General features: G+C 34.7%; 2 protein-coding genes and 2 long non-coding RNA genes across 4 annotated transcripts; 2 read left to right on the top strand and 2 right to left on the bottom strand.

Moving 5' to 3' along the window:
• Window positions 1-5,141: 5,141 nt before the first annotated feature.
• Window positions 5,142-7,814, top strand: LOC113714829 (U-box domain-containing protein 30-like). The gene has a single exon (XM_027238931.2). The coding sequence runs from the start codon at window positions 5,957-5,959 to the stop codon at window positions 7,301-7,303; it is 1,347 nt and encodes a 448-aa protein (XP_027094732.1). The 5' UTR covers window positions 5,142-5,956; the 3' UTR covers window positions 7,304-7,814.
• Window positions 7,815-13,935: 6,121 nt separating this feature from the next.
• On the top strand, window positions 13,936-15,975 carry LOC113715077 (protein PHLOEM PROTEIN 2-LIKE A10-like). The gene is made up of 2 exons (XM_027239235.2): window positions 13,936-14,115; window positions 14,350-15,975. The coding sequence occupies exon 2, from the start codon at window positions 14,444-14,446 to the stop codon at window positions 15,728-15,730; it is 1,287 nt and encodes a 428-aa protein (XP_027095036.1). The 5' UTR covers window positions 13,936-14,115; window positions 14,350-14,443; the 3' UTR covers window positions 15,731-15,975.
• A 4,145-nt stretch (window positions 15,976-20,120) lies between these two features.
• LOC140016305 (uncharacterized) lies at window positions 20,121-21,120 on the bottom strand. Its single transcript, XR_011822682.1, has 2 exons — window positions 20,703-21,120; window positions 20,121-20,495 (listed from the first exon to the last, which is right to left on the bottom strand). It is a non-coding gene; the product is annotated as an uncharacterized lncRNA (long non-coding RNA).
• Window positions 21,121-21,840: 720 nt separating this feature from the next.
• Window positions 21,841-22,400, bottom strand: LOC113713542 (uncharacterized). Its single transcript, XR_011822683.1, has 2 exons — window positions 22,185-22,400; window positions 21,841-22,070 (listed from the first exon to the last, which is right to left on the bottom strand). It is a non-coding gene; the product is annotated as an uncharacterized lncRNA (long non-coding RNA).
• Between the last annotated feature and the right edge of the window lie 2,355 nt (window positions 22,401-24,755).

Here is a 24,755-nt window from a genome sequence, read left to right on the forward strand (position 1 = left end):
TTTCACAAAATAAATTTTTTCATCCCTCAAATTTCTCAAAATGAATTTTTTTATCTCTCATTGACCACGTGTACGAATAGTTTTTATTTTTTTAAATTCATGAATATATCTATTTGATTTCATCTAAACAGTACAAATAATATGTAATATATCTCTATTTGATTTCACCTAAACAGATCGATATATACATGGGTTTAAATCTTATAATTTTGTTTTTAACCTATATATATATATATATATATATATATATATGATTTTACCATGTGAATCTATTCAATATTTGTAGTCTTTTCTATTTTAGTAATAATTCATTTATTGAGTTGTTTAATAAGAGTATCTAATTAATCGATGTTAATTCGAATTCTATAGTCATGCTAACAAATTGCTGTTTAAATCTGAAATTTTTACTCGCTACCTTTAAGACCAACAGTTGAATTTCTTACCTTATGATTATTTTAAAATTTGAAAGTGTCAATTACTTACTTCTTTTTGTCATACTTTTCCTTTGTTTATTTTTTCTGTCTAAATTTAATTCGATATAAATACTTGATAATGTTTAGAATTAAATGTCTTCTTTGTTTTCAATTTTCGAGTAAAAGGAATGAACATGAGTGAAAAACTAACAATTTTTTTGAAACCCCGGTATATATCTTTTTTAATTTCACATAAACAGTATGTTTAGGCGAAAATTAAATAGAGATATATTATATGCTATTCGTATTGTCCAAGTGAGATCAAATAGATATATAAATTAGTTTTAAAAAAAAATTATTCATACACATGAACAATGAAAAATGAAAAAAATTATTTTATAAAATATGAGGGATGAAAAAATTCATTTTGTGAAATGTGAGGGACGAAACAATTCATTTTGTGAAATGTGAGAGACTATGGATTGAATTATGTAAATTTTGATTTGACAATTTTGCCCTTAAAAAATGATCACGTGCAAGGCACGTGGTGGAATCCGACAAAAAATTAGTCGAAAATCTAGATAGGGACTAAATTTAATCAATATGAATTTGTAAGGGACGTAAAAGTACACTTTTAAAAGTAAGGGATGAAAAAAGTCATTTTACAAAATGTGATGGACGTTTTGAACGATTTTCCCACTCAAAAATGATTAATGCTTTTGGTAAGATATTGGTGACTAGCTCATGTGAAGAATTGAATGGAGTCAAAATTGTGTTGTTTGGATTTGGTTAGGTTTCTTTAATGATCTTAAATTTTGTATTAAAGGCTTGAATTGATTAGTGTACTAGACAAATTTTTGTCTAATACCATTGAGTTGAAATCTTTTTTGCGTGTTGCAAAAAGAAAAAAATAAGGAACTTGAAATTTGTTTTAGTAAATTAAGCTGAAGAACTTTCATTTCTGTGTGTAGACGTCGAATTTAGTTTCTAGATCAAAACTCAACTCCATAAATTATGTTAACAAACACTAAGCTCGATTCAAGTTAATATGATTAGCTACTAATCAAATTTTTCAAAAAAAATTAATTTACTCGAAGTATTGGTTGTATTGAGTAGCTCTTTAAACATTTTTTTTTTTTTGGTAATGGGTAGTGACACAATAATTTAGATAAGGTATACATATTTACATCAAGATTAGTCCAACCATTTCAACAACAACAATTCATGGGGGCAAATGTTAAACCAAAATCTTCCACACTCTATTCTTCACGTTTACCTACTTTCTAACAAAAAAGATAGTCAAGAAAAAAAACTCATAACTCCACTCCTCGACTCACCCAACAAAAAAAAAAAAAAAAAAAAAAATCTTTCCAAGATCAGAAAGAGAAATTAAAATAGGATTAGAAATTATTTGAAATAATTACTGTAACACTTTTATGATATAATGTGTGTGAGATAAAAAATATATTTATAATATAAGTAAATAATTTTTGATCAAATAATAACTATTCAAACACAATGACAGGGTTTGTTTGGATTGTGAATTATTAGAGATATTTTTACTGTAGCACTTTTTGTGATGTGATGTATGTGAGATAAAAAGGTAATTGGGAAGATAAAAAGGTGCGTTGGAAATTGTAATGATGATGTAAGCAAATATATTTTGACAAATAAACCGCAATCCAAACAAACCCACAGTTTGTTGGTTTCGAGGCCCCCCAACCAATAATGGACAACCAAACCTTTAAGACCAAACAAAAAAATTGGGTAGGGCGTGTAACACTAAAATAGTACTGTATTCAATTTGCATTAGGTCTGGATAAAGGAAGAATAAAACATATATTACTAATAGTAGTAGTGGTCAAATCTCAACTTCCCACAACTCTGATCCCTCATTAATTGAATCGGAGTACGTACAATTACAAAAAGATGCTTTAATTAAATATAACTAAAATGAGAATTAAAGAAAAGACGTGAGAGACGAGGATTGAATTGATTCAGGAATGGTGCCAGAAGAGCCAAAACAGACCAGACCACACGCTTCCCACCGCCACGTGTCAATTGCTTTCAGTGTTGGCTTCGACGGGGCCCACGCACCCGCACACAGTCACACACTCCCACGTACAGAATAAAATTTGGTCAGTCAAACCTTTTGACTGGAACACCACAATCCCTAACTCCCTAGTCCCTCCCCCCAACAAAAAAAAAAACAAAAAAAGTCCCAAATCGAGGCATAGTATATATATTTTTTTTTGCTCTAATAAATTATAGTAGTACTAGTAGATAATAAAAGTGATAATTTTGTTTAGTAGAAAATTAAACAAAACTGAAAACGGCATGCCAATGGTGTAGTTTCATAGTCTGTGGCTATGGTCAAACGCTTTGACCGGTCAATCCGCTGAGCTGGCACTTTAGCAAAGGTACACTCCCCAACACTGTACGGGACCCACAGGATGTGGCCTCCACCTTCCACCATTTGTTTTTCTTTTTGTGAATTGGTTAGCTACCCATGTTTAGTTTTAAATTTTTTTTTTATTAATTCTGGTGTATATTTTGTCATTAGATACCATTCAATTTGATTGAGATTTGAAACTACTAAAGTTATCGTAAAAGATTACTACTCACAACCAGGTAATTGATGTATACTATGCATCTTTACTAGTAGCTAATATTTAACAGACTAACAAAGCAATTTACCCGATATTTGCAAAATACTCAATTATTTGCGGGTATCATGAACATATTTTTTAATTAATTTTTTTTATTTCACATACATGACATTAAAAAAACAAGCACTGCATTAATTATTCCAAATTAAATTTTAAATAATCTCTTATCTAAACACACACAATTTTTTCGAGACTACATCAATTTGAGTTTAGTCCCAAAACTAGTTTTTCTTTTTCAAAAAATTTTGTTGATATTATTATTTTTTTTGTTAAGTAACTCGAAAACTTGGTTTGACATGCATTTTCTTCTATTTGGGTAAGATTTCATTTGCAACAAAAATTTGTTTGGATTGTATTTTTCTGAACTTTTTGTAGAAAAAATACTATAGCGATTTGATATATATGAGGTAAAAAGGTGATTGAAAAATGTGTCCACAGAAAACATAACAATTTTTTTTAAAAAAAGAGGCAATCCAAACGCACCGTAAGACTTTAAGTGGATTAACCACTAGCTTTCTTTGAAAATGCAAAAGACACTCCATTGGCTTCTCTCGTCAAGCATATTATTGCATTTACATTCCATGAGTATTTTTTTTGTTCATTTTTTTTTATGGAGGAATGGATTCAAGAAAGTGAATTGCATTCAAGATACAAAAGTACTATTTATTCTTTTAGAGGGACCATAACTGAACGAATACGATTGAAACAAAAAAATCTAAAAGCAAAGCATTTCAAAATTTTGAGGAGGTCCCTCCATGTGTCTTCCCTGATAAATGACTGTTTCCTATGAAATGCAGAATATTTATTTTTCAAAACATCGTTGTCAAAAATAGGAAGGGCAAATTGATGGTACTTTTTGTTATTGAAAATATATATATATATATATATATATATATATATATATGTGAGCCTTGTAAAACAGATAAGCATATCTTTAAAGTATTTGCTCACTTCGAAAGCTTCCAAATGGAAAATGCTAAAGGTACTACTGTTTACTGTAAAGCCTTTCCAACGTATTGAAAAACAAGTGGAATACAGTAGTAGAAGACAGCCCCCTGTTTTAAAAAATTAAAAAGCAGTAAAAGACTAAGGTCCCGTTTGGATTGCATTTTCCGTCATTTTTCATGGAAAAATTACTGTAGCGATTTGATGTATGTGAGGAAAAAAGGTAATAGGGAAATGTGTTCACGGAAAATGACGAAATTTTTCTACGGAAAACAGCAATCCAAGCAAGGCCTAAACGTCCTAGCATAAAAAAGGAGATGAAGACCGGATGTCAAAACATATTTGAAATGACAGTTCTAATTTTTTATTCTTTATTTTTACAAATACAAATGAAAACAGCACGAAGAAAATGCTAAATGATGGCTTAGCAAAATGGACAAATTAAAAGGGGAATAATAACCAATTTCCCTCACTGAATTTTGTGAACTTAGCAAAATTTTTTCATACATTATTATTAATGTAAAAAAAATTTAGTGTAAAAAAATTTATACTAATAATGTATAAAAAGTTAATCCTCAAAATTAATGTTAATTAAAATGGGAATAATAAGAGAAAGGAAGAGATGTACCAGAAAAAAAAAAAAAAAAGAAGAGATGAATGGTAAATCAAAGGAATGGACCCCATCCGTTTCATCCCATAAGTTGACCATCTGACCAAAATGACGTTGCGTCTTTTTGGGGCTCCGATTATCCGTGAGTTTCAAGGTTTCCTCCCCTCTTGAAAAAAAGCAGCTACTTTTATCCTAAACTCTCAAAAAATCACCCCTACACTACTTATTTTATCCCAAAATGTGAAAAATAGGAATTCTTAAAATAAAAAAAAAACCGGATATCTCGGTGACTTTGGAGTGCGCGCTCTAGTGCACGTGTGGTGCTCAAGCCCCAAGAGTCAAAGTTACCTCCTATAACCCGTATCCTTCCGGTAATCCATCTTTACATTTAATAACCTTTCACACAGTAGAGTAAAATAATAGAGTACTACACAGAGTACTTAGAAATAATAAAAAAAAAAAATTGCTTCAACAAAAAAGAGAAAATTTTATAGGTTTTTTTTTTCTTTAGCACCTGCCCCATGACCCATAAGCAGAGAGCAGTAGACGAGGAGGGTCATGTACAGAGAAGATTGCTTTTTCTCTGTCTGGTTATCTCTCTCTCTCTCTCTCTCTCTAATTTTCTCTCTCTAGAAATTGGTAAGATTTCTGAGTTCTACTCCTGGTTCATCATTTACATTGTCTATCTTGATTTAAATCTTGAGGGAATAAGTAAAAGCTGGGATTTTTCTTCATTTTTAGTGTACTGAGATTTAGTGGGAACTGTTTGATTTTTTTTGCTTTGTTTTTGGGGTACTGATTACCTTTTTTTCTGATCTGGGTTGTTGAATGATTTCAATCTTTTTGAGCTTGAAGAGGGTAAGTGTAGCTAAAAGGGGAGTAACTAGAGCATTGGTATTAGGGAAGGGGGATTATTGCACATTTTATTTGTCATCATTTTCATCATCAAAAATCATACAAGTAGTGTTTGTTAATATTTGATGATGATAATGATGGTGAAAATGAAGTATAGGGCTTTTTTGACCAGAGTAAAAGAGTTCAGATAAAGCACAAGGAAAAGAAAAGATGTCCCCTTTGATACCAATTCTTGATTGTTTTGGTCAATAAGGAAGGGAGAGAGGAAAAAAGAAAAGGAGTGTAAAACTCTTTGCTACTTTCTTTATCTTCTCTCTTTTTTCATCCACACGCTTCATCTCTCATTCTTGGTCTTCAGATGTGATGTTCCTTGAACAACAACACAGCCTCTTGGTAAAAAGGGTTTCTGTATTTAAGTGATTTTAATAGGTGTGTTTTTTCGGGTGCAAAAGGGGGTTGTGAAGATGCCTATGTACCAGCCATCTAGTAGGGGGAGGGAGGGGTTTGAGGTGAGTGGGGGTGGGCAGGTATTGGATCTGGAAACTGCAGTCAAAGATGGGATCTTGGGTGGTGGTGGTGGGGTGGTTCATAGTTGTGCTACTGGGGAAAAATTTGATCTGAAGAAGATGATTGAGGAGCTGGATTCAATTGAAATTCCATCAGTTTTCATTTGTCCCATCTCTCTAGAGCCAATGCAAGATCCTGTGACCCTTTGCACAGGGCAAACTTATGAGAGATCCAACATCCTCAAGTGGTTCTCTTTGGGGCACTTCACTTGCCCCACCACAATGCAGGAGCTTTGGGATGACTCAATAACCCCAAATAGTACCCTTTACCAGCTCATTTACAGCTGGTTTACTCAGAAGTACCTTGCTATGAAGAAGAGGTCTGAGGATGTGCAAGGAAGGGCTTTGGAGCTCTTGGAGACTCTGAAGAAAGTTAAAGGTCAAGCTAGAGTTCAAGCTTTGAAAGAGTTGAGGCAAGTTGTTTCTGCTCATGATTCAGCCAAGAAAACAGTTGTGGATAATGGTGGGGTTGCTCTGCTTTCTTCACTATTAGGCCCTTTTACCACACATGCTGTTGGGTCAGAGGCGATTGGGATTTTGGTGAATTTGGATTTTAGTTCAGATGCGAAGACGAACTTGAGACAACCAGCTAAGGTTTCGTTAATGGTAGACATATTGAATGAGGGTTCGATTGATACGAAAATCAATTGCACTAAATTGATTGAAACACTGATCGACGGGGAGGATTTTGAGTCCGAAATCGTGTCAAGCTTGAGTCTTTTGGTGGGAGTACTTAGATTAGTTAAGGATAAGAGACATCCGAATGGGGTGTTGGCTGGCCTTAGATTGCTGAAAATGATTTGCTCACATGAATCCGTGAGGAACTCGGTGGTAAGCATTGGGGCTGTTCCTCAATTGGTGGAGTTGTTACCCACTTTGAATCCCGAGTGCTTAGAATTGGCACTCTATGTTCTCGAAGCGTTATGTACCCTTCCAGAGGGTGGTCTGGCTCTAAAGAATTGTCCTAGTGCTATCCCCGCCATTGTGAAGCTATTGATGAAGGTGTCAGAGAGCTGTACTCACTTTGCCTTGTCGATTTTGTGGGCAGTTTGCAAGCTTGCTCCAGAGGAATGTGCTGCACTTGCTGTTGATGCAGGTCTAGCGGCAAAGTTGCTTCTTGTCATTCAGAGCGGTTGCAATCCAGTTCTGAAGCAACGCTCGGCAGAGCTCTTGAAGCTATGTAGTCTAAATTATACAGCTACCCTTTTCATTTCAAAATGTAAACTTACAAGAACAATACAATGATTGGAGGAAGTAGTGATTTGTTCATATAAATCTTGTCACATTTCTTCCATCCAGAGGAGAAAGAAACTGAGCAGGCCGGAGAGGTTAAAGATTTTCACACAGAAAGTTTCATTGAGCTTCAAGGTACCTGTTTCTCCCTGTACATGTTGATAAAAGGATTTGGTCTTCCAAGAGGCCTCATAATGTGGATCTATGGCTAAATGAGAATGACCACTGGACAAGAATTATCTGCTCTAGGTCCTCCAAATTGTATTTTACAATAATCCAGGCAAGCCTCTCATCCAAACTCGCGCACAAATGTTACGGCAAGTGGTGCCATGCGGTAATCGGCTGCGTAGTTACTACATTATGTAAAAGAATGCCGCAAACACCTTGTGGATTACTGTCAGTTGGGAATGTAAACACTCATAAACTGGTACGGAAAGAGAATTTTACCAGCCCTGTATTTACAATTGTAATAGTGGTTTATTGGATTTGCATTCCATTAATCCAAATTATTGAGTTTATCGCATCTTTCTTGAAGGTCCGTGAGGACCTTCATGATCAGTTTTGTCTATTGTTCTAACTAGAGGTTTTTAATTGAAGAATTGCCTTTTGTAGAGTATTTCAACCAGTTCAAATTTCAAAGAAATTGCAGATACTTGTTATTGGAGAGTCATCTATGTTCCAATTACTTTACCATTCGTCTACCGGTTTCATTGCTATAGTTGAATCTTATTGAATGTACACCATCTTTTAATTGTCAATCTTGCTATTCTTCAATGCTGTTTTCCTGTTGCCAGTATTAATTTCTTAAACTATTACATCTCTTGTCAAATTTAAACTTAGATGGTATGCAGTCTATTGTATGGTTGGAACAGAATTACATTAAACCTGAGTACATCTGCTGGGAGATCTTCACTGAACCACAAATAATTTTATAGTTTTCTGTTTTTTCAAGCAGTGATAGCTGCAAACCAGAACAACATCTGTTTGGAGTATAGTTCCAACTTCCCATGCAGTGAATAGTTCTATGGATCTTTGCATTTACGTTCTTTTTTTGGAGTTTATCTCCCTGAACAGCTTAGTATTTCTTGATGAGGCGCTGGGGCAACTAATTCTTCAGGTATTTTGCCGAATACAACCATCACATTCGAGGTCGAAGGGAAAAGGGACGGGGAGCAAGCGCTAGTCTCCGATTCATAACAGCAGGGTAGGACAGCCAATTGGTCTATTGGTGAAGTCTTCAACTGTTACTGTTTCAAAGGTTGCCTGACCACTTTGGTATATGAACTTTTGCATGTCTAATGTAGCAATGCTTCACAGTTTTTTTTTTTTTTTTTTTTGAAAGATATGAGAGTATATTCTCAATGTTGAAGATTGAATGATGGGATGAAAAGAGCTGGCTTCAACTTTCTTGTTCTCTTAACAGACGCCCCACCCCCACGTACTGCTTCCTTCTTGGCCTTAATCTTGGCCCAGGGAAAAAAAAAAAGGAACTTCCTGGAGGATAAAAAAGAAGGTTGGAAAGCACACGAGACCTTGCCTTGCCTTTGCCTTTGCCTTTGCCTTTGCCTCAAAAGGAGAGCGAGAAACAAGTATTTGTTGGCATTGGCAATTTGGGATCTTTGACTGAGAAAAAGTTATGAAATTGCCAAAAAAAAGTTGCAACCTTGGAGGTGAAGCCTATTAAAAGTTTTTATAACGTTGAATGGTGTGTGTGTTTTCTAAGTGTCCTTCTCTAAAGTTGAATACGAGATCTGCCAACTTTTCCCTCATTCCCAGTATGCTGTTCCTTGTGAAATGCAAAAAGAAATCAAACTGTGGCTTCTTGCTAGTGTCATAACTTGGATTTCGTTATAATTTGAATACCTTTCTTGTCTATTGAAAGTTGAATTGGTTGAAGCACTCTATTCGAAATTCACAATAAAAGGCTGTTGAAAAAGTTGATTATAACTATTAACCTTCTTTTCTTGCCTGAGTTATTAAAATTTAATCTACCACTTGAGCTTCGAATGTAATTTGGCATTTCTTTTTATCTTGAATTCGTTAGGCAGGAATGGTTAATTCTTCTATCCCCCTTTTTACCCTACTTGCCATTCACCTCTCTAATGATGTTGAAATGTGTATTTTGATTAGAATCAAATTAACTTATATGCTTCTCCTAAGCGTCAAGAGTCCCCCAATGCAACAGATAGTTAACAAACTAAAACAAATGTAATCTTTTACCCAGTTAAAACATATTGCATTTGTGACAAAAGTTCCAAGTAGTTACCATGGCCATTTAACACCCAATTCCGTTTCAAAGGTCCGTTTGTATTGCTAATTTTAGAAGTTTTTGTAGAAAAATGTACCGTAGCGAATAGCGATTTAATATATGTGAGATAAAAAAGCTAATTGAAAAATGTGTTCATGAAAAATTTTTATTCCTTCACATTTTTATTTGCTAACACCTTACATTACGAACTTGATGTTTAAATAAGGGATAATTTCAGAAACCTCCCTTGAGGTTTTTAACAATTTCATTCATCTCTCTCTCGAGATTTTAAAAATTATGCATACCTCCCTTGTCATTTGAAATGATAATATCGCCCTTAACTATTTTAATGAAATTCTCTTGTTTTGTATGGTTATACTTAGAATGACTTTTAAAATTATTTTTTCATTCTTTTTCCTTTTTTTGCCAATAAAACTATAAAATTACCATTATTACCTCTAGTTTCTATTTTAACCAAATGTCGAACTATTAATTTTTTTTATGAGTTAATTTTATATGCAATCTAATGTTTTTGCTGACCTTTGTTTTCTATTTTTTGGTATTAAAATTATAAATAAATCAAAAAATGGCCCAAAACCACTAGTAAATTATGATAATCCTACTACTCAAAAAATTCATAAATTCTAAATGAATTATTTCAACATTTTCTTTTCTATCTTATAAATCTAAATCCATAATAAAAAAGTATCCTATCATAGTGATAAATTTATTATTATAGTTGTTTATCAAATAATAGGTATGAACATGAAAATTTTGGCACATTTTTCTTATAATTATACTAGATGATCTTATAATTGTATAGAGAAGTAAATTAAAAGTCATTACACTAGGGCATTTTTGCGTATTCATTTAAAAATTTGACCATGTCAATGTTATTTTAATGTTTTGTTACTAAAACTATTACATCAAGGGAGGTAGATGTAATTTTTTAAATTTTAGGGGAGCTCAATGAAATTGTCAGAAATCTCAGGAGAGGTTTCTAAAATTATCCCTTTAAATAAAGCCTAACTTATAAGTCTTCACTAGAGTGACATCTATCTTTGGCATCATAGATAGAGAATGGGATAGGAAAGTGCACTAAAGATTCCTAAGGGAGAGAATAAGAACAAACCTTGCATATTTTGCTCTTGACTTAACTGCATTACAGAATTTTCCTGGCATGTGATACCTTGCTGATATAACTAAGGCGTCTAGACGTCAACAAAGATGGGTATGATTTTCTTACATCACTCAATATTCCCCACTTTGGATTGCGCTTGGATAGCATGAGAGTCCGAAGTTTCCTGTTATGGTTAAAAGTCCCATTCCCCCTATTGCTTATTGGCACGTCGTAACATTTGTACTGAATTTCATGAATGATGTGAAAAATGGACTCGTTTGGATGGCGAGTTTTTCTGGGCGTTTATTATAAATTTTATTGTAACTTTTGTAGAAATGGTAGAAAAATCTTGTGTATTTGAAAATTGGAGAAAAAAATGTTCCTTTTCTTTTTCTTTTTTTCTTTCTTCTTCTTCCTCCCCACATCACCATTGCTTTTCCTCCTCCTTCCCTCCCTATCATTGACCGCCACCACCACCTCACCCCTCATTTTTCCTCTCTCGCTCTCCCTCCCTCCCTCCTCTTTCTCCTCTCCCTTTGCTATGAGACCAGAAGGGGGAGGGCCGAGAAGAGGAGGGAGAGGAGAGGAGAATGGAGAAAGAAGGGAAGAGGGGAGGGAGAGAATAGGGACGGAAAGAAGGGGAAGAAAAGAATTGGAGAGAAAAATAGGGGAAGGGGCAGCCGCTGGCACACTAGTCTATAGTGGATTGAGGTGGGGAGGAGAAGGAAAGAAATAAAAAAAAATTTGTATGTTTTTAGATATGTTGGATGTGTATATTGCCTTGTTTGGATTGCCAGTTTCTGTCGAAAAATTACATCGTTTTCCGTGATCACATTTCCCTATTACCTTTTTTCCTCACATACATCAAATCGCTACAATAATTTTTCCATGAAAAATCACGGAAAATGCAATCCAAAAATTTTGGGATGTTTTTAAAGGGTTACTGTAGATAAAGTTATTATAAAAAAATTATGTATTAAAATAGGGCAAAAAAACTTGACATCCAAACAGGCCATTTTGCATATTAAATCAAGTAGTGTAGCATGTATTCGTACCATAAGTGGTGGAAGGTCCGTGCAGACAAGCTCGAATTCGAGATGAGAGTGATTTCCAGGCCTTAATCGTCCGAACATGCAAACTACAACGTATGGCTTGGTAAATGGTAACGTTTCCAGTTCAGCTTCTCATCCATGTTGGGCCAGTGGACTAGCTCCACTGGGCGACGATAGACCATGCGTCAATTTTTTTTCATCACTGGATTGGCGGGCGGGTGAGTATATCCATATTCTATTTCCGGTCCCGCTATTCGTTAAAAAAATTAATAAAAAAATATATGTATATATATTATTTAATTTAATTAGTTATAAATTTATAATAATAAATATTATTATTTATATGTAGTATATAATATATATTAGTATATGTAATATAATTGATACTATCAATTATATTAATAATTATACATATCTACTAATAGAAATTATTAATTAGTTATACTAAATTTACTAATACATTTATACTAAATTTCTAATTACACTTAACAGAAAACACTTTTTTTTCTCAAAAGAAAACACAATAATGACTTGGTAAATGTATTTGTGCCAAAAGTGAAACTTGATTATTTTAGTTATATTTGTTTCATCATGTTGGATTGTATTCAGGTAACTTTTGTTTAATTATTTTTATGAATTTCATTTATGAAATTAAAATAGATAATAATTTGATGATGTGTTGATATTTTAATATTTAATTATTTACTAATATTTGACTGTAATAAAGTTAGGGTGAAGGGAATTAGTGAGCAAGGGGCGGGGGCGGGGGCGGGGGCTGGGGCGGCGGCAGGGGAGGGGCCTCCAGTCCCAACTCCTCCCGTTGCCATTCTTGCACCTTGAAGGCTTGGATGACGGAAATACAGTTATATATTTATTTATTTGTATAGCCCTAATGAACCTTCTTCCTTTTTTATTCGGGATAATGATCCTTCTTCTACTTATCGACTTATCGTTCAATTTCCACATTAACAACCATGGAATTGGAAGTAAGCCGATCACACATTCACACGTGCCCATGTCCACCCAATAAACGAGAACTAGATGGCGGCTACTACCTGCCGTTTCGACCAAAAAAAAAAAAAAAAGTTGGCGGCCCCTAAATTGCTGGAGTTATTTCATTAAGGGCCTTCAACAATCACTGATTTCTAATTCTCTCTAAATTCTGCATTATTGTGTTTTAGCCCCATGCTACACATTAATCTTTGGCATATTGCTCAAATTACTTAAACAAGGTCAAATGAAATTGTTAGGATGTTTGAATGAAAAGATTTCTAGTACTCTTTAAATAAGTAACATTTTTTTAAAAAGTGACTTTTATTTGACCGGATACTATACTAGAACTAGAACTAGAACTTATAAGCATGTAAGCATGCTTTCAACTATTTCTAACACACGTGGCATTACCTTTGAATATTAAGTTGTTAACTTTTTTGTTTTCAACTACTTTCAAAACTTACTTTTAGGTTTTTATTAAGTAACAAAAAAAAAACTTAAGAAGTGGCAAAATAAATGTTTCGAAATCTGATAATGCTTGTAGGAATCAAGAATATGGTGAAGAAGCCCTATAAACAATAGGAGATGCGTAACTATAAGATACTATAGAAAATAACTTTCACTTAAGAGACATATATATATCTCAAAAATAAAAAAAATTTACAATAGAAAATAATAAAAAGAAAAGATTGTCAGTAGCATATTGCAAGATGGTCTTAACTCTTTATTTCATATGCTTTCAACTCATTGACATGTATACTGTAAAGACATTCAAGTGGTCACAATTGATATACTAATATATAGTTTATTTAGTTTTAAGAGAAAATTTCCAACTCAATAGAATTCACATGAAATTTCATGGAAAAACATTTAACGGCTTATCAAAAGCAAACAAATCCAACTTTGAAGACATTATTGATTAACTAGCTCCAATTATCACATGGCTAATGCCAATCCCACCGATCATGTTTGACGCCAATTAACAGATCAAAAATTTGGCTTAACTCTAGCATTTGACCCTCTACGGTTAAGAACTAAGATTAACAAAAATGATGAAACCATTGCAAATTACTTAGAGATTAGGGGGCATATTGCCATTGAACTAAATTTCCAGTTGACCCAATGGAGATATTGGGTTTTTTCTTCCGTGACGGAAACAAAATGATGAAACCCGACGAATTTTATTTCGTAGTTACAATTCTTCAGCCGTCCTCCCATCCACGAATCAAATTCAATTCCCAATAATATTTTCCAGGTAATTTCGGCCGAGTCAGAAATAAACTAACCAATAAAAAAACCGAAGAAAACCAAATCAAAAACACAAATAAAAAGCATTTGCTTGGTCCGATGGCTATTGCCAAACAGACCCCCTGTCTTCCTCTCTCTACAACGGCACGCCTCGTCGTCTCTGGTTCGTTACCTCAACTGTTTCTCTCTCTCTATGAATACTAGCAGTTGTACTATGTAGCAATAACTCTTCAATCAATTTGTCAAAACTAATCCCTAGGCTCCTCGATTTTGGCAATCCGTATCCACAATTCTCGATCGTCGAAATTTTCCTTGTAATTTCTCTGTTTCTTCCTAGGGTTTCATCAAATTTGAGCTGCAGGACTCATTTTGTTGTATTTTCCTTTGTGCTTGCTAGTATTTCCGACTCTTGAATACATTGAAGACAGAATATTCTGAAGTTCAATGGAAAAATTCTAGTAGGTGCTTGGTTTCTTTGTTTTCAGTTGAATATGGATCTTGACTTGATGAAAAGGGGCTTGCATTATACTAAGGAAAAGAAGAAGTGGTTAATCATATTGGGGTTGGTTGGTTTCTCGAGTTATGGGGCTTATAAAGTGTATCACTTGCCTGGTGTTGCCAAGAAAAGGAGGAGACTTTTGAAGTTATTGGAAGCTTTGTTTGCAGTTGCTGAAATGGTATCCAAATCCTCGGATACCATCAGTATTGTGTGCAAGGATTTTAAGGAGTTCTTGCAGTCTGATTCTGATGAAATTCCCACTAGCTTGAAGCAGCTATCAAAAATTGCTCGATCTGATCAGCTTTCCGGGTCATTGACTAAGGTTAGCGAGGCTATTGCAATTGGGGTTTTAAGGGCTTATAGGTCTGAAAACAGGGGTGAGACTGAGGAAGTTGGCAAATCTGATTTTTCAGATAGGTTTATGGATAAATTGACGTCCAGTGCCGGGACTGGATTTGTTTCGGTTGTTGTTGGCAGTTTCGCAAGGAATTTGGTTATGGGGTTTCACTCGAATGGTGAATTAAATCAAGGATTGAATGGAGATGGGCATAATGGTATGTTGAACGTGAATTCGAGTTCACTGTCAACGCCTGGGTGGGTAAATGTGGTTTGTGATGATAGATGTAAGGTCCTTATAGCTGATTGTATAAAAACTTTCGTGAGCACTGCTGTTGCTGTGTATCTTGATAAAACAATGGACATCAACATTTGTGATGAACTTTTCTCTGGTTTGACTAATCCTAAGCATCAGAATCAAGTTGGAGACATTCTGGTTTCAGTCTTTAATGGGGCTGTGGAAACATTTGTTAAGACATCTCACCAGGTGCTGACAGCTTCAAAACCTGATCTTGGGTCGAATTCAAATTCTTCTTGTTCCCCAGTTGATCAGAATGAAGCAGCTAGTTTGGGAAGCAGTAAACTTCAGGACCAAGAAGTGGCATTGAGTAAGATTCAAGAAGGAAGCAGATCTATCAACACTCAGAATAATGGATGGGTGAGCAGTGTTTCATCAACCTTGGCAGTGCCAAGCAATAGGAAATTCGTTCTCGATGTGACTGGAAGGGTGACATTTGAAACCATCAGATCGCTTGTGGAGTTTTTCTTTTGGAAGATTTCAGAGGTGCTAAAGAGAAGCTTTGCTGTAATCCGTGAAGACATTATTGATCGCGGATTGGAAGTCATCAGATATGTTGGTGCTAAGTCAGCTGTTATTCTTACCATATGCCTTGCATTGCTCTTGCATGTGTTGGGCAGTGGTCGTGTTCTGTTGCCTGCATAAATGAATTGGTCTCTTTCTTTTGTAACGTGTAAAAATAGTTAGAACACAGATCGACAAGCATCTTGGTATCCAAGTTAGTTGAATATACTAATTAATGAATGATAGGTTCTCAAAATGCAAACAGTATCGGTTCATTGTTGAACTTAATGAAGATGAGAATCTAGTTCATCTATGAATTTTTGTACCAGTGGAATATATTTATGTAGCTATGAATATAATACAATTAAATGCAAAATTCTCTTTTATTTTTGAGAGTTGGTTTTAATTCTATTTGGATGATAAAGTTTTTGAGCTGTGGCGCACATTTCTTGCCTTTTTGAAGAAAGCCAGTGGCTTGAATCATGAAAGACTTGAGTGTTAGGAACAAAGGTAGGAAACTCTATCTGAGAAAATCATGTGCATCTGGTAAATTTTGGGCAACGTATATAGTGTTAGTGTGTCTGCTGCTTTATATTAGCTGGCGTTGTCTTTTTTAACTTTGTGATGTTAGAATCATGTAATACTAGCTGGCTCCTGTATGTAATGGAATCACAATATAGTCAATTATCATCTATGGTTATCTTAGTGAACAAAGCAATATTTGTGGCATAGACAACTGAAGAGATTAGGTATTATGAGATAAACAGCTGTGTCAATTCAAGTTGATTGCAGCGTCAAATATATAATCAATATGTCTTGTCTGAATTTTGTTTTCTAGTGATTGTGATCCCAAGCTTGGGAACAAAAATCTGAAGATTTGTTATCTTAAAGTCTCGTCAAACTGATTGTCAAATTTTCTTACTTCAGGGTCTCTCATCCAAGTTTGTCTTTCTGCTAAGCGAAGATACTAGTTAAGATACTCATTAGAAAAATGCATGTAGTCTGTATCTTGGACATCTGTATGTATTTTGAGGTTCTGCACGTTTGACTATTGGATATTTTTTCCAGTCATGCTTAAAGTTGAGTCCTAAGCGAGGACAATAAGGTTTAGCTCTTAAAGTACCAAGATAAAGCTTGGTGTTTTATGGCTTGATCTTGTGTTTTTACCCTTGTGAAGTTAATAATACCATGTTATGCTCCTTTGTGGATTGAAGTTTTGCACTTTTACTGATGCAATCATCTAGGTTGTTTTATCTAGGTTGCAATCATCTAGGTTGTTTGATAACCTTTTATGATACTTTTACTTTAAAGTATTAATTCATGTTTACAATCTTTTCTTCTGTCTGTGTGGCCAAATACCAATCTGCTGATTTCATATAAGAACCATGTCAACTGGGAAAATGTTTAATCCATCAGACATTGAGACTTAAGGAGATTTCCTACGAGATGAATCAGAGATAATTCGGCTGGTGCAAAGATTCATCACTAGCAGCATTTGAGGAATGTAAAACGTGTTAGACAAAATTTGGATAAGACTTTCAGATGTCATCATATTGTCTTAAAGTATTTTGTATGTGATGCATTGCTGTGTCATTTTTATATAGTTATACCCCTTTGTCACTTCATTTGTGAATTGCCTAAAAGTTTGATTTTCCTTTTAATTACTGTATTTTTTCATCCTGTGCCAACGATGCTGATTTGGTGCTTTGAGCACAGATAACCATTCTGCATTGGTTTTTTACAATAAAATTATATATTTTATCAAAGAGAAGTCTTTGAACAAAATCTGTGCCTACTTTCCTGTTTTATCTTTCCCTTTTGATTCAGTTGATCATCAAAATACATTAGACATGAACAAGTAAATGGTGGAGACTAACTGAAGGTAATGATTTCTTAGATTCCACTGCTCTACTTCAGGTGATTCTGTTCTCCTGTGAAAGACATGTTATGAGTGTTAGAAAATAGGAAAGTAATCTATGAGATTTCATGTTTTACGAAGAAACACATCACCTGAGACTAATGTTTGTCCAATATCACTTGTGTGGTTTTTGAGGTTTCAAATTTGCTGAAGAAGGAAGAGTTCTTGCACTGACTCATCTCTCCATTTACTCGTCTCCTTCATGCTAGCAAGTGAGAAGACAAGCTTTAATCCAGTGGTGCGTATGAAAGCTTATGGTTATTTTGGACTGAAATTGCAGTTCATGCAGTCCAGTGTTGAAACTGATGTCATTGCCGAAGGTTCATTCCAAGGTTCTTTTTTCCCCTTTCTGGTCTGTTCCATCATTCAGTGCACTTCAGTCTCTTGTCTGAATTGGAAATTCACACGACACCTGGTCCTAGCAACAGCCAAGTTTTGATTACTGTTGAGAGCCCTAACCTGGAGGTAAACGTTGTTAGTATATAGTTATACTAATGTGTTACCTGGAAAAATGGAATCATTAATTATTAAAGCAAGACAAAATCTCGATCTTGTGATGGTCAGAGAACAGGACTTGGTTAGAAATTCAGAACTAAGTGAAAACGCCTTCTATCTACAGAACTTGTCTACGTGGAGTAGTAGCTGCAACTATTCTTCTTGACTCAATACTTTATTAGCTTGAAAGAAACAGCATGCCACATCTTTCCTCTGTTTGCCATGACAAGTAATCGATTAATGGCATATTTGGCTGTTTTCTCCTGTTTTGCAGGACAAATGGGCTTTGCTAAGGAGAGAAGCTCCTCCTCTAGTCCTGGGTGGGGGGGGGGGGGGACCTGGTGGTAGAAATTAAGATGTGAAAGGAAGAAGGAAAAATGGTGATGTTCTATTGTCATTTTATTGCATTTCTCTGGTGTGTCAACTTTTAAAACAAAGATGTGACATTTGCTATTAAGATGTATGCTAATTTTCTTTGTGGGTACAAGAAACCACTCAATTCTGTCTTGATTGGGCAATTCGCAACTTAATTGTCGTTCAACGTGTTCCTCACGATCATAGACTGTGTGTAGCAGATGAGATGAAATATCTGTTCAAATTGATTTTAGCTTATTGGTTGGGCTATTGATGAACAATTTCTGTCCGACCACTGGAGAAAGAATCATGCTCTTGGCAAAGCAAGTCGTCATTATACACGGAATGTGAGGCAGATTTTGGCACTTCTAGAATTTGGACCAAAAGGTTTAGTGGCTTTTTTTCTTTCTCCATGTTGTCTCTTTTTGGTCGTGTCTAAATCGCTTGATGAAGCTTTGAATTCTCGGACATGATTACTCCATACGAAGTGTACTCCACTCCCCACTCCAAGGCTTTTTGACGGATGAATGTGAAGCTGCATAACGATGACCTCATCAGATCAAATGGTGCATGTATCCCTAAGAAATTTCCATGCGAGTCTTCCAACTGTTTAATATCTAGAAGCGGTATGAGCAAACAATATTCTTTTCTTGTCAAAAGCAGTGGAACATTTGACGTGCTCTCTCATTTATCATCAACTCGAAAAGTAGGACTGTCAACGGTGCTGGCCAACTCGAGCTCAGCTCATTCGACTAGAAAAAAGTTCATTGAACTTAAATTTTAATTAGGTCAAATAGAGTTTGAGTCTAATTATTTAATCCGAACTAAATGTGAGTCAAATTTGAAGTATATTAGGCTAGGCCCACATATAAGTGTAATTGTATGTGCGTGTCTCTCGATATATATATATATATTATAATTATAAATATTATGATATAAAATGTTAATAATTTACATATAAATTATAGTGATTCATAATTATAAATTATATTTAATTATGAGTTAGATCAAACTTAATTTAAATTCGAAACTCAAAAGTTTGAAATTCAAAAACTCATATAATTTATGAGTCGAATTTGAACTTATCAAAATCCGACTCATAAATCCCAATTGACACCCCGACTCTAAAGTCTCAAACCACATCATAGGACTCCTGCTCTTCTTTTTTTTTTTTTTTGGGTTCTTCTGTTAGATTGGAAATCAAAACTTTGATTCAAGTAGTGGTGATGTAAATGGACAATCAAATCTGAGACAGGCAACATTGGAGTCGGTTGAACTCCTCTTCATAAGCCCACCAACATCCAGTTCGTGACATATTTACTATCTCATTTTTTGGACAACTAAGGCCTTGTTTGGATTGCGGTTTTCCGTCGGAAAATTACGTCGTTTTCCGTAATCACATTTCTCTATTATCTTTTTTCCTCACATACATCAAATCGCTACAGTAATTTTTTCATGAAAAATCATGAAAAATGCAATCCAAACACAACCTAAAATTTGATTCTTTTGCCTTTCTAGTCCAATTATTAGCTCCTCCTCCTCCATAACCTCTCTTTATAAAGTATTCAAAATCGACAGGCAACGAATTATTGAATGAAGTCTTATTTAGTGGAAACTGATTGAAAATGGTAGTACTATAAATTGCATATGCAATTCAGTACTATAAGCTGCTGAATATTCTTTAATGAAATTATTGCTAGGATTTAGTACATAGTAAACACAATTTATATATCAAAAAAAAAAAAAAAAGGGAGAAGCACACCAAGATGGAACACGTCTGACATACTTGGCACTAAGTGCAATACATAGCAGTACAGTTTTGTATAGGTTGAAAATCATTATTTATGGACATTACATCATAAAATTCACAACATGAATAATGCAACTACTAGCCCTTTTGTCCCATTCTTGGATGATTGATTTCAACTACTAAGCCCTTTTTTGATATACGTGCGGTCTATTCAAATTATACAGAAAAATTAATTTAGAAGCTTTAGTTCACGGATTGTGGTTCTGAGTGTAGATATAGTCCGTATGAGCCACCAGCGTCCTCCGCATCAAACACTCGTCTTTGTCCACTTCTTGACAGCTTACTTCTTCAGTCCCAAAATTATTCTTCTTCTCCTCTCTCTCAGCATCCTATGTGTGCATATTTAAATGTTTTAGAACCCCAAAAAAACAAGGGAAATTATTTTAGGGAAAAGAAAACTGAAAGAGAAAGGAGAAAAAACCACGAAAAGAATTTAGTTAGTTTATGGATGAAACAGGAGGAGGACAAAAGTGAAGCAAACAATAGAGGCCTTGAGAAATGAAACAGAGTTAGAAAATGAAAAGAATTCGACTTGCCTTGTACTGGGTTTTCATCAGAGAAGGTTCAGTACGAGCAAGACTTGTAGTAACTAGCATGGAGAAGAACAGGACGGCCACCATGAAAAGACTGTTGAACTTCATCCTCCCCCTTTTTTTTTTTGTTTGGGGGGCTCTCCTCTGGGACGAGAATGGTGAGCTAATAATTCTTGGTTCGTGGGAAGCCACCACTATTTTCATAGGACATGAAATGCAAGAGATGTTTGTTTAATGGAGTGAGGGACATATATATAGAGGATTTCTGAGGGAACATGTGGAGAAATTATTGGGTTGAGATGGATAGAATCTAAGGCGATCAGTTGTTGACGGGTGGTCAGGCTCTCTAATCTTTTTGATTGCTTGCTCACTTTTTTGACTGTTGCTCGTCAATGGAACATTAAATTATTACTTAGAATTAGTAAATTCACTGAGACACATCCAAACAGAGAAGTGTTTGCTTTAGACTTCTTCTTTACTGCTTACTAGGTGCATACCCACATTTGGTTCATTTTAATTTGATCCAACATACCATATATTTGGATCCATTATTGTTTTTAATTGAGACCCTTTTACATCTTTTTATCAACCGAATTGGGTACGAGCCCTATTTAATAATTCAATTTAGTATTTAAATTTAATGGATTTAGATTTTAATATGTTTGGTTGCATTTGATAACAAAAAATAGAACATCTGAAGTAATTAAACGGTATTAAATTTTTTAGATAAAACTTGGTCTAAAAAATAAGTGATAAGCTATTAATTTATCACTTAATGTGACATATACTCAAATGCATCAAATTTAGTATTTAAATATGGATTAATTTTTCCTACACTGACAGTGTATACACTATCAGCGTTGGATAAATGATAACTATGCAAAATTTGAATTTGCACACATGTCATGAATCAAATGATGATAGTGTATACACTGTCAGACTTCGAATTTCAGTTTTTAAACTTCAATTTTATCTTTTACTGATAGTGCAAATAAATTCTTGTTCAGAGTTCGTTTCAAGTGGCAAATTAAGTCCGGTATTCTTGTTTGTGGAATAATTACACAAGTCCAAAAGGTTGGTAGTTGGTAGCACAAAGCGAATGAATTTGATTTGTAACACAATTCCAACTCGCAAAAGTAAGTAAATGAAAACGTTTTTCATATATAACCCGTTTCCATAGTTTATTTTGCACCTAGATACATTGAGGCATGGAAAAGGAGTATGCTAACGGCCATTTCCGCCCTGGCTGTCATTTGTGTAAATGTAATCGAGATGAGCCACAAAACTTTTCTGCATCAAGCACTCTTCTTCATCCTCCGCTCCTTGGCAGCTTGCTCCTTCAACCCCCACGAATTTCTCCGCCTCAGGATTCTACAACAGAGTTATTAAACAATAAAAAAAATCAAAATAATAAAACGAAAAAATAAACCCCAGAAAAAGGGGAAGGAATCAAGCATAGTTATTAATCTGCAGGATGGCCAGTACCTCTTTAAGGGCTTTCAGCAGAGAAGGATCACCGCGAGCCGTACATGTAACGGTGAGTAACAGCAGAATGGCTACAATGAAGATGGCATTTTGCTTTGACATTTTTATTTTGGGGGGTAAAATAACCAGATCAAATATTAGTAATTCTGATTGATTTGGGTCGGAAGGAAGGAAATATCTTTTACGGGAAAGAAGGGAGGAAATTAAACGGAAATGAGATTGCCAGCCTAAGACAAAGCTGTCGTGTACAAAGCATTTTATCGAATTGGTCTAAATGCTGAGAATTAGATTTGGGCCATTTGGAAGAGTCAAACTTTCCGACCTTAAAGATCATTATAATGGGCCATCCTTTACTCTGTTTGATATTCACTAGACCCAAAAAAAAAGGGGAGATGTACTATCATTTCTCAATGCTAGATACTTGATCTCGTGAATCATGTCGCACGCAACTTAGTATGTTGTTGATCAAAGCATACAACTCATTTAATTTTGGTGAACCAATTGAATGATACTTCAAACTCTTATTTCCTGTTATGGTGAATCTATTTTTGTTTCTAAAGGATACTCAAAGACTTTTGGATGGGAAGTGAGAAAATAGACGAGACGAGATTCAAACTAAAAGCTTCACGATTACTTGACTAATATTTTCATAGGGAGGGACGATTTGGATGGTACAGATGAGGGAGTGTAAGTGAAAGATTTCGAATTCGAAATCTCACACTTACACTTAAAAAAAATTTTTTTGACTAAGATTTCCACTGATTATATTGAGTTTGGGTGAATATGTTCTATTGACATGTCGGGCCAAGCCCTTGATTTGTGTGCTTATGTGGTTCCTTAGTGGGCCTAGCAGTTTTGAAACTTGATCCATGGAGAGGTTTCAAATATCAAATGGCTTTCTTACTGATCCAGTAATAGGAATGCTTGGGCTTTTGAGTATCAACCTAGTGGGTAGGACAAACAGCCCAAGACTAGCTTTTAAGGCAATAATCGCAGAAGCCCAAACTAGTGGGTCTAGGCCCGGACCGTTGACAGACCTAATTTAGTCATGCAAACAGCAGTTAGTAACCACTTATCAATGAGACTTGAATTGGAAATTACTCTTTCGAATGAGGTTTCATATTTGCAATAAAAATTTAGTAACTAATGATATTAACAATTAAATTATGAAATGTTGTTATCATCAGAGTTTATCTACACAAAATGACTTTAAAACAATATGTTTATGTGATAGACACAAACATAAAAACTCTTAAAGATCAGGAGGTGGAGACTGCAAAATCTTCTAACTTGCGTCTATCGTATAGTTGCTTCGAGTAGAATTTCTCTTTTATCATTAATATACATTAGCACCAAATAGTTCGATCGTCTAATCATAGTCTCCCATACTTCTTAGGAAGCGAGAGAGATTTTCAAATTTGAGAATGAGGGTTCCCAGTCATTTTTATTTTCTAATTGCCATGCGAAAGAGTTTAGAAATTTGCAAATTAGGGTTCTCAGTCTTTTTTTTTTTTTTTTTTTACCTGTGACAAAATTAGAGAAATCCAACAGTGTGAAAATGCAAACAATTTTGAGCTCAATAACATTAATTACAAGTAATTCACACAGATGGTGAGTGAGGGATAATAATAGCCTTGCGTCATAGTTGATTAGGAGTATTCAAAATTTTGGTTTCTGTATATGTGACTCCAAAATGATGTATTTGTATGCCGGTATATGCTTGTAGATGAGCATGAAGAAGCAGAATAGGCAAATATATACATATGGCCATCTAGTGGTGGTTTTGGTATCATCGACCAATTATATCTACATCACCTAAATTAACTAGGGATTGATCACTTGAATAAATAAAACTTCATTCTCAATTGGACCATTCATTGTACTCTATTTATGGCAATATATTACTAAATGTTTCAACTCCCAATTATGCGTGGGAGCAGGTAGTTTGTTTGTTGACATGAAATTGTATTCTCAGATGCATTGCGTCGTATTCATGGCCCATGGCCATATCCAGTGTTGTTAATTTGCAAGATATACATATACATATACATGGTGAGTATTCCTAAGGTAGTGAGATCTAAATTCCATGTTCATATATTGATGCATGACATGGTTTGCGGGCTGAAGAGAGCCGGCCACGAGCATGATCTTAAAAGTTAAAAGGAGAAGAAGAACCCTAATTAATGTATACATGTATTACTCAAATATACCCTTTCTTTTTTTCTTGTTTATCAATAGCTAGTAATATATCCCAATATTTAAAATATCAACACTTACATTACATGGGTCTACAACAGATCTTATATACAAAGAAGAAAAATTTTGTTATTCTAAAATGAAATTGTAGAGGCTAATCCCAATGATGAAAAACACTTTAACGCTTGACTCTCATCATAATGTTGGACACGCTTGTTCTTTTTTATTCCATGTCTCGTCCACACCTTTCCATTATTTCTCATGTATGGCTTAATCTATGGTGCGAGACTGACGTGCCTGTTTACTAATCTGTGGATATTTCTTTAGGGACAAAGTTACCCTTTTCTTCACCTCTTTTTTTTCCTTCTCTTGAAC

The sequence above is a fragment of the Coffea arabica genome, chromosome 10c (genome assembly GCF_036785885.1).
Source record: "Coffea arabica cultivar ET-39 chromosome 10c, Coffea Arabica ET-39 HiFi, whole genome shotgun sequence".
NCBI classification, from domain to species: Eukaryota; Viridiplantae; Streptophyta; class Magnoliopsida; order Gentianales; family Rubiaceae; genus Coffea; species Coffea arabica.

Excerpts from the sequence above, each read along its gene's own strand:
- LOC113714829 (XM_027238931.2), top strand. The coding sequence starts at position 5,957 with ATGCCTATGTACCAGCCATCTAGTAGGGGGAGGGAGGGGTTTGAGGTG.
- LOC113715077 (XM_027239235.2), top strand. The coding sequence starts at position 14,444 with ATGGATCTTGACTTGATGAAAAGGGGCTTGCATTATACTAAGGAAAAG.